The 19,427-nt window shown below is 35.9% G+C and overlaps 1 protein-coding gene across 1 annotated transcript in view; it reads left to right on the top strand.

Moving 5' to 3' along the window:
* SLC16A10 (solute carrier family 16 member 10) overlaps positions 1-14,737 on the top strand; it is a 38,052-nt gene extending 23,315 nt beyond the window's left edge. Inside the window, exons 4-6 of the mRNA XM_015815635.1 lie at positions 8,725-8,868; positions 13,546-13,774; positions 14,501-14,737. Of these exons, the coding sequence (XP_015671121.1) occupies positions 8,725-8,868; positions 13,546-13,774; positions 14,501-14,736 (609 nt within the window). The 3' untranslated portion in view covers position 14,737. The remainder of the gene's footprint in view (positions 1-8,724; positions 8,869-13,545; positions 13,775-14,500) is intronic.
* The last annotated feature ends 4,690 nt before the right edge of the window (positions 14,738-19,427 follow it).

Below are 19,427 nucleotides of genomic sequence, written 5' to 3'. Positions count from 1 at the left end.
ATCACTAGGTTATCATAAAAACTAGTTAAAATATCTAATTAGAGGGCCACTTGATGTGATATGTATTTCAAGTGAATGATTGTTCCCGAGTCTTGTGCTTCAAATACACTGGATCTCAATAATGTGCAGAGCAATTGACAGGCAACCTGACAAGACATTTTGGTCTCCTCATGAAAACAGCCTCTGTTCTGGCTTCCCTAAAAGCCCAGAAAAGACCAACTATAGTTTTCAGTAGACAAGCAGTGACCCATTGGGCCATTGTTTCAGAGATACCTCCTATTTGAACAGAGACACAGAATGATTATCGATGGGGAAAAAAAATCAGTGCGAGTAGGAGTGACTACTGACTTCCTGTCAGTTACCCTATTGATTTCCCTTAGACCAGGGGTGTCAAACTCGCAACATCACATGACGTGTTGTGACGTATCGTGACTTTTTTTCCATTGGGTGGGCGTGGTTTTGCCATGACGCATCTGGCTGGCAGTTTGACACCCTGCGTTAGGGGAAGCTGCGTTAGGGGAAGCTCATAAATCTACCTTCCTTCCTGTTCCTTCCTTGATCCCTTCCTTCCTCCTTCTCTCTCCTCCCTTCCCCTCCCCCTTTCAACAGGCAGTGGCTGCTGCTAGGTTGGGGAGGAAGCAAAGCTAGGTGGGCTAGAGGTCAATGGAGTACAAGTGCAGAGGACAAGTGGAGGATGTCCCATTTCTTCACTGATTTTCTCCTTGCAAGCTTCCCACAGGCAAGGACTTTGCTAGTGGGAAGGTGACAACGGGTGTTGGCAGTCATATCAGTTCCTTCTGGGTTTCCAATCAACTTGCGGGATGTTGTCAGGGAACATTGAAAATGAGGATCATGTGACTATAGCTGATGGTCGCAGCAGAACAATAGCACTGAATAGCAACAGCACAGTAGCACTGAAGCAGCAAAAAAAATTACCAAGTTTCATTCCCTCAGGAATAATGGGTCCCAGCATTCTGAAAGTTAGCCCATTTGAAAAACTTCAGTTGACAAAGTTTTACCATATGATGCAGTATTTCGCCCAATTAAAGGTTACAAAGTATCAAACAGACACAAGAGTTTTAGTGCCATATAGATGGACGGTTCTGTGTCACATCAGGATAAGGAGAATCCGGATTGTTCCCTGGCAGGTTCTCTCTCAAGGTTGTTTGCTAGCCAAGAGGTGTAGACTGTAGGCCTTAAGAAGCATAGGAATCTAGTTTTCAAGAGTTTTGATTTCAGCTGCACCCTGCTTATAGTGGTTAAAAGGCAATGATTATTTTGGTAGTTGATAAATCATTGTAAATGAAGAGTAAAGGTAGTTGTGGGAGAATGTCCCCAAAATCAGATGTTGGAAAAAGAGGTATATTAACAGGCCAAATTTCACTTGTGATCGAGTAACTCTGGTTTAGGGTAAACCTAAGTCAGGATATGTGGCGCACTTCATAATTATATGGAAAGATCATCTTGGCATTTGGACTAGTTCATTAATAGCAGAAAATATGCTATGGGAGCTGCAGATTGAGGTGAGAATTGCAGACCTTTCTCCTTTCACATTAACAGGGATGCCTCCAACTGTCGTCAGCTTCAAATAGGTGTCATCTTTATCAATACTTTTTTTCTGTATACTTTTGTTAATAATTTGAATAAGTCAAAATTGAAAAAAAAACAAATATACAGGGATTGAATGGTATCACTGCAAAATTTTCTAGGTTTTTTTCCATATAAACTGCCTCAAGGGCAAAATCCAGTTGTGGCTGTTTATGCTTCTTTATATCAGCTGAGTTAGGCAAATATTCCCATTTACTTATAACTGGATTCAGTCTTACACTATTTAACTGTTTTTTGAGCCATTTTTGTTTGCCTGTTTGCCTTGATAGCAACGAACTGCTTTAAAGACATTATTTTGTGTTTTTCAATTATATTTGAATCAAACAGTACTATTTTCAGGATTATTCTCTAGTATTAACCATAATTAAGCATCCCATCATCTTTCTCCTATCTTTTTTCTGTGCTCTTTGTATCTGTGTTATGCTTCTTTTTCATTAACTTTCTCTATCCAGATTTAATATGCTGCTTGTGCATTAAAGTGTGACCTTGATTTTTACATTAATATTTGTAAGGCCCCAAACTTCCATGACTCTTATGTGCTTTACTTGCTTTTCTAATCTTTGCATTTATTTTCCTTCAGATTTCAACTTCTGCTGCAATTTGACAGTGCAGGTTAGTGCTCCCCCCCCCCTTTAACAGCACTGTATTTACTATATCTTTACACTTAGGAGTTTTTGCTTGGCGGTATTTATGTTTGCTTTATTTAATTCCTTTTAATGTGATTCACTTCTGTCTCTCTGTCACTCTCTCTTTTTTTCTCTCTCCCTCTCCCTCCCTCTCTCTCCACAATGAAAGTGGAAGGAAATGTCTGTTTCCTTATTATAGTACAGTCTTTACAGGTACAGCAGGCAAAAGTGGTGATCAAATATTATAATTATTAGTGACCATTTATTTTCTTGTACATATTTTCTTAGAAGAGAGGCTTTCTAAGAATTTCCATGATAAAATTAGAGACAGGAAAGATTAGAATTTTTTTTTAAAAAAAAAGATAAGGAATGAGAGTTAAATAAATTTAATCATTGGTCCATACAATAACACATGACTGGTGTTAGTTCATTATATTATATTAAAAATAATTCATATGCAGTGAATTTTTTTATATGGACATCTTAGGAGGAATTTAATGCCTATTATCCTGTGCATGCCTATATGGAAGTAACCTTATTTTAAGCAATGGAAGTCACTCCACTGAATATAAATTCTATATTTATAATGCAAATATTGATAATCTTTTGAGAGAAGTTGGAACTTGTTCTGGGTGTATACATACAAACTGTGCAAGGAAATATCTGAGCCCCTTTCCAGCAAAACACAGAAGCAGTTTTCATGTCACTTTTTCAAACCATTTCCAAAACTGGTCTTATGCAGCTGGGGAAGGGAGCAGTGTTTGAGGAATAAAAAGCAAAGTATATCATACATATAACATTATTTGCCAACCTAGCATTTATAAACAGAGCTCTGGTAGTAGGAATGGCCCAAAATTATATGCTATATTATATGTGATATGCATCAGTTGGGTATGGTTCTGCATTTAAAAGCGGGAACAATAATAATGAATAAAAGCAGGCAATTTATTTTACATGTATTTGTTTTAATTTGTTTTAAATAATTGCAAATAAAAGCCATCAGCAGTTTGGATTTAAAAGAAATAAAAGGAAATTTACTACATTATAATAAAACAATAAAAAGGCAGATAAAAATAGTAGAGTTGAAATAAAACTAAACAAAACAACATTACAAATAATGGTGGAAATGCAATGAAGTTAAAAGATCTGAGAGAATAAAAAGGCTTTTGCCCAGTCCCTAGAAAAAAGAACAAAGAAAGCACTAGGCAGAACTTTTGGGGAAAATATTCCATAATTGTGGATTTAGTACTGAAAAAGACTGCTCCAAAATAATAATAATAATAATAATAATAATAATAATAATAATAATAATAATAATAATAATAATAAAAAACGAGAAAGAACTGGAGAAGATAACAAAATACAACGACCTACAAATAGAAATAGAAAGACTGTGGCAAAAGCAAGCAAGGGTAGTACCAATAGTAATAGGTGCCTTGGGTGCAATCCCAAAACAACTGGAGCACCACTTGAACACCATTGGCACTGACAAATTTGCTATTAGTCAATTGCAAAAGGCGGCCTTACTAGGAACTGCTTCTATCCTGCAACGATATCTGTAATACCATCAAACATCCACATCTGCCTATCCCAGGTCCTTGGTAAGGGCTCGATAGGTAGACAAAAATGCCAAATCCAGTCTGAATATCTGGCTGACTGTGCGATGATCAATAATGATAATGATAATAATAATAATAATGATAATAATAATAATAATAATAATGAAAACCCTTGTTTCATGTATTTACCACTTGTCAGACCAGTATTTTTTCTCTTTAATTGTGACATTAAAGTATATAACAGTTCATATACTTTAAAAAGGAAAAGTGAGTAGATTTATAGCTTCTGCATATCTTACCTGAGATGAGAAAAGGGAAGAACCACTTAGAGACACATTCTTTTTAAAGAAAGAAAAGAAGGAGAAACCTTTGGTAGAAACCTGTGTCTCTTGTGAATAATGAGACCTTTATTCTTCTGTAGAGTCATTCAAAATGTGTTAAGCTCAAAGCCTTTAAGGTGTTCCAAGCTCAAAGGAGATGTGTGAATTCCATGCTCTTTTGGAACAAAATCTGACCATTTCAAATACTGACATTTTGAGAACTGAGTCACAGGAAACAGCTTTCAAGCAAGTTCAAAACAAAACATGTTTGTTCAGATAGTTTCATTTCAGGATTGAAACAACAAAAATAGTTACATTTTGAGCTTTATTGAGATGAAATGTACCCAGCTTGGCTGATTTTGAATAGGACTATTTTGCTCTGAGGATAAAACAAAACAAGATTCCTTCTTCCAAGTCAGCAGAAGCAGTGGCGTAGCGTGGGTTGTCAGCACCCGGGGCAAGGCACCCCCCCTCCACAGTGGGCGGCGTCGGCGACTCGGATCGGATTCGCATAGCCAGCACTGCAGAGAGAGTGAGTGAGCCAGGCAGGGGCAGAGAGCTGCGAGTGCGAGCGCGCCCCCCCAGATGTTGCGCCTGGTGCGGCCAGCCCCCCTGCACCCCCCACGCTACGCCTCTGAGCAGAAGAGAAACATTTGATTCTCTCCTGTATCAAATGCAATCCTCATGTGATAAAAATTAAAACTATATTATATCTTTAATACTTTTTGCTGGGTAAGCAGTTGATAAAAATAAACTGCTGGTAGTGTGTGACTGCTTTTTTTAAAAAATAAAAATAAGGTGCAGGGATGCAACTCCAACACTTTTTCCAGAGCAGGAGTGCAATGTTATTGATTCAAGCATCAGGGTACCAACAACTCTGGTGAATGAATGAGATAATAAAAGGTCACTCAGGTCTTGCTGCTGAGATCACACATGCCAGAAGTTACATAGAAGCAGTCAGATAAAGAGAAGATAAAAAAAAATGGGGCACTCTTTTTCTTATTTCACAAAACTTATTTTAACTTCTTTAGAAGACAGTTTGCATTCTGTGAAGTGGCTGCATTTCAAATGGTTGAAAGCCTTTTATTGAAGTTCATGCATGTTACCAGCCGTGTTCCATAAGATGGTATAAATTTTATCAGTCTTTTTTTGGGGGGGATTGTTTGTTTTATCTGCTTTATATATAAATAAGTAAACATATTTATTTGTATTTGTGTATAGAATATATGTCTATCAATTTTTAATTTATTGTGGATTATGAACATCTGCATTTCAAAAATATACCTGCATAGATATATGAGGCAGGTAGGATAGTTAACAGAACACTATGCCCAACTTTTTTCCTGAACCTTGCCATTTAAGTTTCTGTGAAGTTTTCAGAGGGTCACAATAACAAAGATAGAATGGATAGACAGACAGACAGACAGACAGACAGACAGATAGCCAAAAGTCAGATCCTATAGATCAATGTTTTAGCAATCTTTTTCATTAAAATGAAATTAAATTAATAATAATAATAATAATGCTCTACTTAGGAATTTTTAAAGGCCATGAATCAAATGACTAGGATATGTTCAGGAGAAAATATTTGAGTATTTAATATAATTTATATAATAAATTGTCTATGGGGCCTCTTTTTGGTACACTAGATAGATAGATGACTAGAAAGAGACAGATAGAATTTTCTCCAAGTATAGGTCTTTTGTGTTGCTTTCCTTTGACAAATAAAAATGCATTTTTAGAACATACTGAGTCTAACTAATCTAAGTAGTTCTAAATAGATCTTTAGAATTTATTTTGTTAATATTTTCTCAAAATGATTCTGGGAGGTGTGATCCCATTTTACCTTGACAACAGTTACATGAAGTAGTTTAGAATGTGAGAGTATTGTCTGGTGCAAGATAATCCAGTGATTTTGACAATGGTTTATTTATTTATTAGTTGGCTTTGTAGGTTATTTAATTGTCATCTAACTCTGCAGGGAATATATAATCAGTGAGAAACATAATGAAACACTAACATACGCACATAATAGATAACGAACTGAAGGAATGCAAAATTGTAAGAACCCATAGCATACCACAGGATTCACAAATAATCTGGGGCCAGGTTCGGTTGGAAGAGCCAGATCATTAAAATCTTCCTGAAGGACATCAGAATAGCGTATAGGTGAAGTCACAAATACTCAGTTTTGACATGGTATTCCTGAGAACATTTATTTGGAAAACATTCTCTGAAATACATTTGATATGCTTTCAAGTCCAAGTGTTTGTTCTTAGTATATCTAAGAACAAGGAACACAGAAATACATGTTAAGATAGTCAGAGTCCCCTTGCTTTTAAGCATTATGGCTATCAGATTTTGCTCAGGTTTGTTAGAATATTGAATTTGTGTTCCTAAATTGCAACTATGAGTCTCTCTCTCCATGTGCACCTTACCATATCTTGGTAATATCTTTTTTTCTGCTGCATTCTAATGAGATTGCTTTCATCCTGGCACAGCCCATAACTGAGATAGGCTTAAATCATCCTGAGTTATGAAGTAATGGTGCCTCCTGTATTGTATTCTGATACACTCCACAATGATATCTGGAAAGTGGGTAAAATCTAGCAAGATTTTTGTCACTCATGCTTTGTAGGGAGCTCAGACAATTGATTTGGGAAAGAAGAAACTGAAGCAAGAGAAGTATTAGCAGCTGGGTAGCCAATTTCATGCCAATTCATCTTTCTGCAGACTTAAAGTTGAGTAAAGAGCTTCTCAACTAAGTAGTGGAAAAGATCTTAAGTAACCCTATGGCTTGCGCCAGATGGTTCATTTATGAAAAAAAAAGAAAATACTATTCTTTGATATTATAGATCACTTCTTCCTGTAAACATTAAGAACATTATAGTGTTTAATTTCTCCTGTACTAGCAAGAGATTAAAAGAATTTCTTATGGTTTTAAAAAAGCACAAATCCTGTCAATAGAAAGAGTTGTTTGCATGTTTACATACTAACAGTTCTACTTTTCAACAATATTACTGTGTTTTGTAAAGCTAATATGATCTAAAACTTTGACCTTTTATAGTTTTTTTTTTAAAAAAAATCAAAATAGCAGTATGAATAAAATGAACATTTAAAAGATAATTTTTAACAGTGGGGTTTATTGATTAGTCTCTTTAACCTTTCAGTTAAAATGGGTTTGTGAGATGAATGAGAATTCTGGTTATTTTGTTTATATAGCTTTAAAGGCCTTCTTGTCTGAACTGTCCAATAATTTGTGATACGTGCAGTATAATGCTTTCCTATTTTTAATTTTGATCCTTTAAATTTAAATAGTTCTTAAACTCATACAATATTTAAGAATAATTTCACATCTTCTTGACTCTTTTGATACTCTTAAGTTTAATGTTTAGATACTTTTCTTGTATAAAGTGTTTTATACCTACACATAGCTTTGTCCTTGTTTATTTTTCTGAACATATTCCTGCCTTTATTGAACAAAAACAATTTGATTCTCATGAATTAACGGGTGATCAGATTTGAACAATGAGATCCACATCTGAAGAGTTCAATTAACTACTTTATTGCTCATGCCCATTTCACAGGAATTTTCTAGACTGGCAGCCTGCAGTTAGAAAAGACTAGATAAGGTTCAATGGCATTCAGGTGTGTGTGTGTGTGGGGGGTCACACCTTGCCCTTTTGTGCCTACATAAGGATTCCAGACTAATTCCCTGCTTGACTCCTCCCCCTGCCTCAGCCAGTCTCTCTCTGACACAGGTGCTGGATAAGAACCCTGCATTCATTTTCCTTTCACACATTTGCCCAGTAAAAATTTGGTTAGGACCATAATTATGCTGCATAACACAGAGTGGAATATTCACTGACTTACTTGTATTTTTCCAGCTTACAAATGATGGTGTTAGAATTATCATTGGTTAGATGTTGGTTCATGGAAGACATTCTGCAAATATAGCAGCAGTTCATAGCTGCTTTTCTTATTACTTGAGCTTTTGATTATAAAGGTTACAAAGTGTAGCTGTAAGACTTGTTTTTACCCCTTTTAAGAAATCCATGGGTTTTCCAGTTCTTATATTTTTCCAAGTCCAAGTCTGGCAGTTATATGATTGAAACCAACCAACTTTGGGAAACTGAATCCAGTATGACTTAGTTACATTTGTATATGCAGATATTGTATCCGTTGTGAGTTGGTTCTATGATTTTTATAAATGAGAACAGCTTAGCTACATCCTTTCAACCTTATCTTGATTTAATAAGTTGAGATATAAACAAGTATTTTATCAATGAGTGCTGTTTATTTGTTTGTCTGTTTATATGGGCTGTTATTAAACTAAGAAATCTCTAATTAGTCAGAATAGGATATTATGACTGGCTACAGTACAAAGCTAAGTCGTAATTTGAAGCTGGTTCTGCATTCCATTGATTACATCACAAATAGAACAAAAGAGGAACATTAGTGAACCAATTTATAAAGCTGAGATATGATTGTTTAAACAATGTGTACAAATGTAATACTGTAAAATTTTAAAATATGGCTGATGTTAAACTAAAGTATTACTTGTTAGATTTTTTGTTATATTAAAATCCTGTTTTTCTTCCTTCCAAATAGCTAAAACATGTGAAAGAACGTATTGGTGAACATGTTCCAGATGTGACACTTCTGCTTTGTCTTGGCATTACTTCAGGAATTGGTCGACTGATCTTTGGCAAAATTGCAGATTATATTCCTGGTGCAAAAAAGGTTTATCTACAGGTACTGCTAGATAAATGATATAAAATGCATTAATAATATATTTCTAGATGTTTCAGACCAATAATATGTATCTTTTGGTGGATTTTTTTCTATATTTGCTGTCCTTAATATTATCAGACGTGCATAACTTTTGCAGAGTTATGTCTGGCATCTAAAGACCACTGAACTGCTGATAAGTATTTAGTGGCACAAGAACAGTCCAGGAGATCTGAGATAGTTTTGTGTAGGCATAGTTCTCACCAATAATATCCATGAAGTAATGCTTCTGAAAACAGCATGTTACATCAATAGCATGTTTTAAATATTTAAATCTATAGATAAGCAATACTGAATACTGAAAATTGGCAGAGATATTGTCAGATGCCACATATTTTCAATTGAACATCATTTTTGATGTATACAATTACTATATTACATTTCTTCTATTTAGGCAAGAGCGAGACCTAAAGTTTGGAATAGGAATATTTATTTGTGTGAATTCAAGTTGTTGTTTTTTAAGGATTGAGTGGGTTATTTGTGTTTCTTTGTATAGCTGCTCGCTGCTTATCTACATAAGGAATTTCTTAAAAGTTCACAAAATAGTAATGTCAGGTAAAAACTTGGTATTTGGCACCAGTGATGCTGCAGACTTCAGCCAATATGCCCTAATCAATTCAGATGATACAAACCTTGGCAAAATATTCCTTTTTCTAGAGACAAAGTATTGATTTTTTTAAAGTCACTTCTTAAAGAAGCACTTCTTAAAGAGAGTTGTTCAGAATGAACATTGAAATAACTATACATATATAGCCTAGCCTAGCCTAGCTCAGAGAGTAAATATAGTGCATTTCATAGCTGTAGTAGTCTTCTATAGTTTCACATATACTGTGACATTTAAGATTAGTTAATGGATTGCAAATGATAAGCTTTTATTCAAGGAAAGGACAGACTCTGAACATTTATGACATCAGACTTCTGTCCTTTCTTTCTTATCATATTTTGCATTAGACCTGTTCTTGTCATGATTCCAACTAAATTTATCATCATGGCAAGAACACTCTCAACCATCATACTTACCAAACTGGGATAAGAAATAAATAAATGGGATAGAAGCCTCCCAATTATTGCTTGCATGACCAACATTTATAAATATTGTTCAGGGTTGCCCTAACAATGAGAAATACATGCTCCATAGAACAAAGTATCTTTCCTACATAGAAAATAACTGAAAATGCTTGTCTTAATGTCTAAGCTTTCATTCAATTCATGTTAATAACTTCACTATCCCATTTCTGGAAAGAGCAAGAGAACTAAAAAAGGAGAAAGGCTCAGATTTCAGGTTGCAGAGAGACCTTTAGACCTATCTTACAGCAATTTACTTAAGTTTACAGACAATACTAGTTTAGTTTAAAACAATACTGAGAAATCAGTGAATGCCCTCCATGTCTTTGTGGATACAGGAATTGGGGAAATGTCAAACATGTAGCTTGGATTTCTGCAGTCCAGGGTCAGGTGAGATTCATTGTGGTTCTGGTCATGAGGTCTGCCTTTGCAAAACAAATGTGATGGAGCAATGAAAGGCAGCAGTGGTTTCTGCTGAAGTCTGTTTCCTGTAGAAAATGTAATAGAAATATAAAGACTTACTTTTATATTTATGCCCCAGCAAGATCACTTGTAAGACAGGGCATTAAGTTGATCCCTTTTATCCCGCTTTTCAAGGCTGAGTAAACATTTCCTCAGCTAAATGATTAAGAAGACACAGATGGTTGGTTCACTGGAGTTTCACCTAACAGGAAGAAGGCATTCACTGTTTTTCATTTGAAGTTTTTTTATATATTTCATTGTTAAGATATAAGCAAAAGAAGATTAGATCAACAATGACGGACCCTTTGCCTAGCAGAAATCTTGAAACCCAATATCTTAATATTAGCACAGCACACGTTTTATATGTAATGTATAAAGTGTTTTCTTAAAAAATAAAGTCAAATGTAGGCATGCTTACTTTATCCGCAAGTAATGAAACTTACAAGAAACAACATGGGACAATGGACAGAATACTGGACTTGGGCTGGCACACACTGCTTGGGCAGCGTGTTAAGTTTGGATGAGTTCAGCAGAAAATTACTCTTTCTTTTAATGCTGTTGTGGTCACACCGGGTGGCATCATTTAGCTGACCGTAACTAATCTTGAGAAAACTAAACAAAATCACATCTGCTTAGAACTTAAATGGAAACTGGCAGGATATATCCAGTTATTAGGCCAGATTAGGATATTGTGCTAAACAACCCAAGATAAGGTGACAGCAAACCATGACTGGATATGACCATACAGTTAACAGGAATTGAGATTGATTCAAGGGAAATGGAGAGATTATTTTTTATAATTACTCCCCAGGAAAGTAGAAATTACTGGTATATTAATTATCCCTATCATTATGACAACCATTATGTCTAAGATTAATAAGGTGCTTTTCAGGATTTTAATATCCTCATAGAGTACATGAACAAACAATGTAATAGAATCTTATTATTTAACAAAAGAAAATGAACATTCTTAAAATATGTAAAGAATTGAGACCTTGTAATAAAAGACAGTCTGAAATTTTAAGAAGACCTCTCTTAATGATGGGCTGTTCTGTGTTTGATTGACACAGAGGAGTATGCCTGAATGGATTAGGCAGATCTTCATACTGTCTATTTAGGCCTGTGAAGGCTAAAAGCAGGTTTTTAAATTGGGCCTGGAGACAACCTTCAGCTAATGCAGTTTCTACAGATTAACTGTAACCTTTTGCATTTGCCAAGTCCCCACAAGCAACCTTCTGCATTCTCTACCTAAACACTCTAAAATATCTTTTAAGGCAGTCTCGCAAAGAACATATTTCATCAACCCAGTCTTAAAAGGAAAAAGAACATAAGCCAGTAACACAGCATAAATCGCTAAGGCAAGGCCTGGTTCTTTTCTAGGGAAAATCCAGTTACCAAAGCAGCTAAGAATGGGAAAAAAATCCCTGGCCTTGTGGCCACTGCCATTTCAATTTTCAGTAAAACTGTGGAGCGTAAGAGCATTTCCAAATTGCTTCCTTGCTTTTTTAGAGGGAATGTTAACTTATTCAAAGGAAATTGCACACCCTTCTTGAAATTGATGATTTTCCAACTTTGAATCTCATCTATTACAAAATTTCCTGTAGATAATGTTTTGGCGTTCCCACTGCTGAGAGGAGGACAATCTGTCCTGATAACCTTCCAAGTGGGCAGAATGTCACCTTCTATAGTTGTCACCCAGCGGAACCAGCGGAAACAAAGGAAAGGGCTGGATGTCCTGCATTTGAATGATGTTGCCGGCCACACATCTGGATGAATTATCAGTTGTTCCATGAGATTTACTCTCTCTCTCTCACACACACACAGCCCTTCACTTATAACCACAATTGAGCCTGGAATTACAGTCATAAGATGTATTGGTTGTTAAGCAGGTCACCACATGACCACACCCAATTTTACAGTCTTTTCTGCAGTGGTCATTAAGCAAATGTCACAGTTATTATGTGAAGCCACGTTAATTTGTTTGCTGGAAACTGGAAGAAAACACCAGAAATGTAAAAATTGTGACTGCAGGATATTGCAGTGACAGCTTTAAATGTGAGCCGGTTGCCAAGCACCCTAAGTGTAGTCATTGGACTGAAGGGGCAGGACGGAGTGTGTGTGGCCTTCAGAACTCTGGAACCAGGTCATAAGTAGCTCTGTGGAGGTTCGTCCAAACTTTGAACGGTTGCTAAGCAACCGGTCATTAAGCAAGGATCACTGATATCCCACATTTATTTTTTATAAATAATTCAAGACAGCAGATATACATCATACTCCTTCCTCCTCTATTTTCCTCACAAGAACAATCCCGTGAGGTGAGTTGGGCTGAGCGAGCAAGTGGCTGGCCCAGTCACCCAGCCGGCTTTTATGCCTAAGAAGAGACTAGCCCTCAAAAACATCATAGAGTTATGCCATGCCTTTGTAACAGTAGTGTTGCAAATAATCATTTGGACACTTTACAATAAATAATTAACCAAAATATGTTTTTAATGATGTCCCTCAACTCACAGAAGGCCCTTTGCTCCAGTACTGGCTTCCATGTGAAACAAAGAGAGTAAATGCTAATTAATTTCTCTTTCTCTGGCAATGCACACGCAATCTTCCAAAGATGCCCTGAGGTGTCTGGAGAACACATTGAAAGTTGTCGGAGGGCTTTGCTGAGAAAAAAGGAATGTGAAAATCATCTACCTTGTTCACAGATATCTTAATCTGTTGATGGAAGAACTTTCTATCAGCAAGTGGATACAATTAAATAAAAGGACACTTTCCTAAGTCAAATAGACTTCTGATTACTATATAGACACATCAATTTAGTTTTCTTGATAACAATGAAAAGTAGTTTGGTATTACTTTCTTTATAGTAGTAATTATAATTTTCTTACTCCCTAGTTTACTTTACTACTTTGGAATGTCCTTGAATTGGGGAATATAAGGAATTTTAAGTATAACTATGTCAGATCCTGCTTAGATTTGTTTGTTTAAGAACAACCAAGCTTGACCTAGGTAGTGCTACCAGCGATGGATAAAACTTTATTCATTTTTATGGGGGAAAAATCACTTGTAATGGATACAATAATAGAATTCCTTCCCTGTTTTTCCTTTCCTCTTGTATAGGTGATATCCTTTTTGTTAATTGGCCTGATGTCTATGATGATCCCATTATGCAATTCCTTTGAAGCTCTTATTGTTGTCTGCCTTATCATGGGCCTTTTTGATGGATGCTTCATTAGTATCATGGCACCGATTGCTTTTGAGTTAGTTGGCGCACATCGTGTTTCTGAAGCAATTGGATTCCTTTTGGGCTTGATGTCTATACCAATGACAGTTGGCCCACCTATTGCAGGTAGGCAGAAATGTTTAATTAAATATGTAAAAAGCATATCAAGTAATAATACTGCTGTTATGTTTTTAATTTTAACTGTGTATTTTAATACATTGTAAGTTGCCCAGAGTTCTTTAGATTAGGTGGCCACAATACATTTATATATCATCATCACCTTCCAACATCTGCTTATCTTAAATCCTTGGAAAGGATTTGATAGGTTGATAAAAATGCCAAATCCAGATCAACCGTAATAATAATAATGAGAAAGTGACGGTAGTACCAGCAGTAACAGATGCCTTGGGAGCAATTCCAAAACAACTGGAACAACACTTGAACATCATCGGCATTGACAAAATCACCATCAGTGAAGAACCAGGATTTAGTAAAGGCTTCTTGCTGGAGAAAACAGAACTCTGAATTTCTCCTTATTTATTCTTATTCTTTCTTTTGGAATGGCATAAAAATATTTACTACAAGGGGAATTGGAGAAAATCACTTCCAATATAAATTCCCTGAGCACAAGTTGTGTATGATCCAATAGCAGTTTTCCCCTTTCTGAGGCTACTTTTGAAGAAAGGAAATGCTTTGTTAAGCTACAAGATATTTTATTAAGACCTCGGTTGGATGATTATTGTAGGTATAGTGAACTTAGGAGTATTGACACATTTTAAAAAGCTGCTGAAAAATCTAGCTATCTAGCTTGTTTGAGTGTTAATCTTAGTGTTATTTTTTTTCTTTTTCCAGGAAAATTACGGGATCATTTCGGCACATACGATGTGGCATTCTACCTAGCAGGAGTTCCACCTATTGTTGGAGGAGCTATATTATGTGCTATCCCATGGGTGCATGCAAAGAGGAAACTCAAAGAACAAGCTACACCTGTGAATGGAGAAACCACAGAAAAAATGCTGGAAATCAGAAGCCCCCCCATGTCGGACTCATTTGAGAAACCTAGCAAAGAATCGGAATCTGTTATTTAATATTGCTATTTTTTTCTACCAGATTGAATTTATTTTTATAAAATTAGGTAGCTTTCTGTTTATAAACTGAGTGCACCACAATCATGCTTTTTGGCAAAGCTATGGTTGAGCAGTGTGGAAATAATATCAAGAAATCTTTTCAGCTGTTTTTGGTTGCATTTACAGACTTTCTGACTTTTGGTATGACCAATGTTATAACTAAATACATGCAGGTGAATGTGTAGGTAGGGAAACATATGAATGCATATTTGGGAGTCAAGATCTGTCCTGTCTTATCAGTTGATTTCCTCCCAATCCCTTCACTTTTGTAATCTGTCCAGCAGAATGATTCAGATGGAATTTTTAGTAGCATCTAAAGCAGGGGTGTTAAACTGCTGGCCCGCGGGCCGGTTTCATCATACCGGAGCCGTGCCCACCCCATTGCCAGCAATGGCAAAAAAGCTCCGATACGTCACACGACATATCTGATCTAAAGGTTTTAAAACTATTACTGCTAATTTTTAAAACTTCTGGGGAGGTAGATTCAGAATTTTTTAAATGGTGGTAATTTTTTGCAAAATGACATCTGCTCTCTAGCATGCTCCCAAGTTGAATAATTTACAATGCCCCATTGTGTGGTTTGCTTCTTGGTGAAGGCTTAGCCTTGTTTGATTCAGTCCATGGCATATTGCTTCTAACAGGAATATGAGGTCCAGCTTAATCCAAATGTATACCAATACTTAACATAACCTACAATTGGAGCATTTATTTTTACAATATTGATATGTGCAGGATAAAACAGAATTTTATAATGCAATAGTGATACTTATTAGTTTTCTGCAAATTTTCTGTTGCTTAAATCTTTTAACAGTTCTAGTCTGTATTGCTTCAAGTCTCAATATAGATAGTACTATAGTAAAGTTAAGGCTATCTCATACTGAATAATTCAATTAAAGGCTGATTTTTTTTTCATGTGTATATGGGAAAGTAGGTGTTGAAACACATGAATGTCATGTCATTTAGTGCCTAGGAATTATAGTTCAAGCAATTACTTGTTAATAAGATTTTAAAATTACAGGTAGTCCTCACCTTATGACCTTAATTAGGATTGTAACTTTTGTTGCTAAGTGAGGCAGTTATTAAGTGAGACATGCCCAATTTTATGACCTTTTTTGCCATGATTGTTAAGCGAATCACAGTCATTAAGTCTAGCCTCCCCCATTGACTTTGCTTGTTAGAAGCCCCCTATGAAGGTTGTAAATCGGGGTAGTCAACCTTGGCTCTTTTATGACTCGTGGACTTCAACTCCCATAATTCCTGAGCCAGCTAAGCTGGCTCAGGAATTCTGGGAATTGAAGTCCACGAGTCATTAAAAGAGCCAAGGTTGACTATCCCTGTTGTAAATGATGATCTCACATGAGCCAGTTCACTACAGCTGTTGTAAATACGTGCCAGTTGCCAGGCACCCAAGTTTTAATCACATGACTGTGGGGATTCTACGATGGTCATAAATGTAAGGACCAGTTGTAATTCATTTTTTTCAGTGCCTTTGTAACTTCAGCTGGTCGCTAAACAAATGTTTGTAAGTCAGCCACTATCTATACATATGTTAAGTACACATTGACGTGATTTTTTTAGTTTTATTTGCATGTTTTTATTATTGATTCAGAGTTCAGCAATTTTACATGTAAATTGCTTTTTTTGTAGTTTTATTTTCAAATCAAAAGACATATTTAAGATAGCATTAATTATTCGAGTTTCAGTACTGTCCATGGATTTCTCTGGTCCTTCCTGTGCATAGCACAGTTATTAAAAATAGCAATCCTGTGGATGAAGGCCAGATTCTGATTCTAACCTGCTCAGGTCCTGTGTTCTGCACCAACAGCAGAAACAAGCAAGATAAATACTGAGAATGACATGGCAACACCCACCTGGGTTAGCTTTCAGTATTTTGAAATTAAAGCTACATTTGGCTGAATATGCTTTTCCAGGTATTTTATCCTTTTTCCCAACAGACACATTTTGCAGCATCCAGTTCATCTTGGTAGCTATTTAGGCCTCCGCTGAAGGATGAAAACTGACCCTCCATTACGTACTATGTACATACATACTCATCATACATTTTTTACCTGCATAAGAAACATTATGCAGTGTGTAAAATAAGAAATAGTGAGGTCTCCCAAATTAAAACCTCAAGATAAGAAAACATGTGACTAAATCTGATTTAGTTTCATGCTAGAGCATTTCATCACTTCAAATCATTTCACTCTATTTCTCCACCTAAGTCTCCAAAGCGCCTGAAGGCAGGACAAGAAGCAACTGATGGAAACTAATCAAAGAGAGAAGCAAGCTAGAACTAAGGAGAAACTTCCTGACAGTTAGAACAATTAACCAGTGGAATGACTTGTCTCCAGAAGTTGTGGGTACTCTAACACTGGAGGTTTTTAAGAGGAGATTGGACAACCATTTGTCTGAAATTGTATAGGGTTTCCTACTTGAGCAGGGGGTTGGATTAGAAGACTTCCAAGGTCCGTTCCAACTCTGTTATTTTGTTATTCTATTTGAGGGTCCGTATTTGGCCATTTTCACCCACTTCTAAAGTAATCTTTTTAGTTCCATCAAAGCTTTTCCTCTCCTCTTTCATTCTTGAATGCTCCTTGCTCTCTCTGACTGCATTTTTCAACTATATTTCTTTTTTCACATTATGAAGTTTATCGACTACATTTTTATACTACCTATTAGCATTACATCACATACTTCTGCAGCACTCAATGATTGATTACTTATGTGCCATCAAGTGAGTGTCAACTCTTTATCAGCCAGATAGACACATTTTCTCCATGACAGTCTGCCCCTAGCCTAATCCTTCAACTTAAGTGTTTTCATTCTATTCCAGTGTCTAGATCCCTTCATCTTATCATTCATATTTTTCATGGAGGACTTATTATCCTACTGTGTTCATTCTAGTTTCAGTCATATTTTATTTTAGGGTTTTCCCCATTAAGTTCTCTTTTCCCCTCAAATCCATTTTTACACTATTCAAAAATGGTGGTAGTTTCATAAACACAATATGTCTACATCCTTGCATTCTTTACTAATTCTCTTAACCTTTCATCATAATCATTTTTTGCTATGTTTGCACATGAATAAACTTATATTTAAACTACATATTTGAAACATATTTTTCTAAGCAGACACTAGTCACCATTCTCGTTTGTTCTTAGGTCTATGAATTGCTAATTTGTTTTTGTGTTCTCTCACCTTGTTCAAACCCATCCATTGATGTTACCCAACAAAATCATTTTTTCTCATTCAGAACATTGCATGATTTTACTAACGCTCATCGCTGGTGTGTACATCATTCATTAGAATGTAACCTACAGCTATTGTCAACATATAGAATCTTAATTTCATAAGTATGTATAACATTTCTTTACAGCAATTCACCCTTTCTGACATAGATTTTAGCTTTCATTTGTCATTATATCTCCACTGCATGTATTCATCAACTCCAGAATATTAGATTATCTTCATTCACTCCTTGATTTTTGTTTGGTTTAAGAAAATCCTGTCCAGAATGAGACATTTATCAATCTGCTGGTATTGATACTACCACATCCTTCCCTTGGCAATTTTTTGCTGCAGTGCTAACTCCCATTTTTCCTGTTCTAGGAAAGTAGATTCCAATTCCTTTTTCTGGGTAGGTCTTACTAGACATACTGTATATGATAGATAGAAGACAGATAAGATGGGCAGAATTGATAAATATGAAGTTAAAGTATCGAAATGCCTATACAGACACAACAACCAGATTTAAAATAAATTCTTACTATTCCTTTGGTCTCCAACATCCTTTAGAGTGAATTTTAGCAAGAATGCTTTAATAGAAGTTTCGTCATTTTTACAGTCATGAAGTAGAAAGCACCCCTTTGGACCTGAGGGTTAAATCTTACTACCCTAAGTGACTGGAAAAATGAAAAATGTTGCAGCCTTACAACATTTTAAAACTCACAGGGAAATATAAATAACTCAGGGAAACAAAACAGTAATTTAAAAAACCAGCAACCTTCTACAACATTTGTTAACAGTGTTATAAACATTGAAGTATTGTAGGATTCCTGGTGAAGGTTGTTCTGGAATCACTGATTCAGCTGCGAGGGCCACTCTTATCTTTAAGATGTAGTCAGTGAGCTGCTGGGATTCGTATTAAAGGACACCAGCCAAAGCAGACAGAAGTGCCTAGTAACAGGGCAACTCGGCAGTGTAGATAAGCCCTTAGTTTCACAGACATGTAACATACTATATTTGCTTCTTTCATTTAATCAATTACTCCATGCTCTTTAGCATTTACTCTTATATCCCAAGTCACAATCTAACATATTTTGTCACTAGATGAGCCCATAACAACTCACTTCTACCACTCTACTGGTCTTTCTAAAAAAAAAAATGTAACCAAAGCCATTTTACACCAAATGCGTACATGCTATGTGATGCAAGCTAAGTTATCTAAAGTCTAAGAGACTAGCTTGCATGCCAACATACTGTTGCTTGCATCCCACTAAATGAAAGATATACAATGTACACGCAAGTACACGCACTCGGCAAAATCCTAGCAAGACCAAGTTGCTGTGGCTTCCAGTTCTAGTGACCTTCCATTTAGGGATAGTCTTGGACTTGAGAAGTCATCTTGGTGCACCAATTAACACTGAAAA

Source organism: Protobothrops mucrosquamatus, unplaced genomic scaffold (assembly GCF_001527695.2).
Source record: "Protobothrops mucrosquamatus isolate PMUCROS unplaced genomic scaffold, P.Mucros_1.0 scaffold357, whole genome shotgun sequence".
NCBI classification, from domain to species: domain Eukaryota; kingdom Metazoa; phylum Chordata; class Lepidosauria; order Squamata; family Viperidae; genus Protobothrops; species Protobothrops mucrosquamatus.
This window is presented reverse-complemented; position numbering and strand designations above follow the sequence as displayed.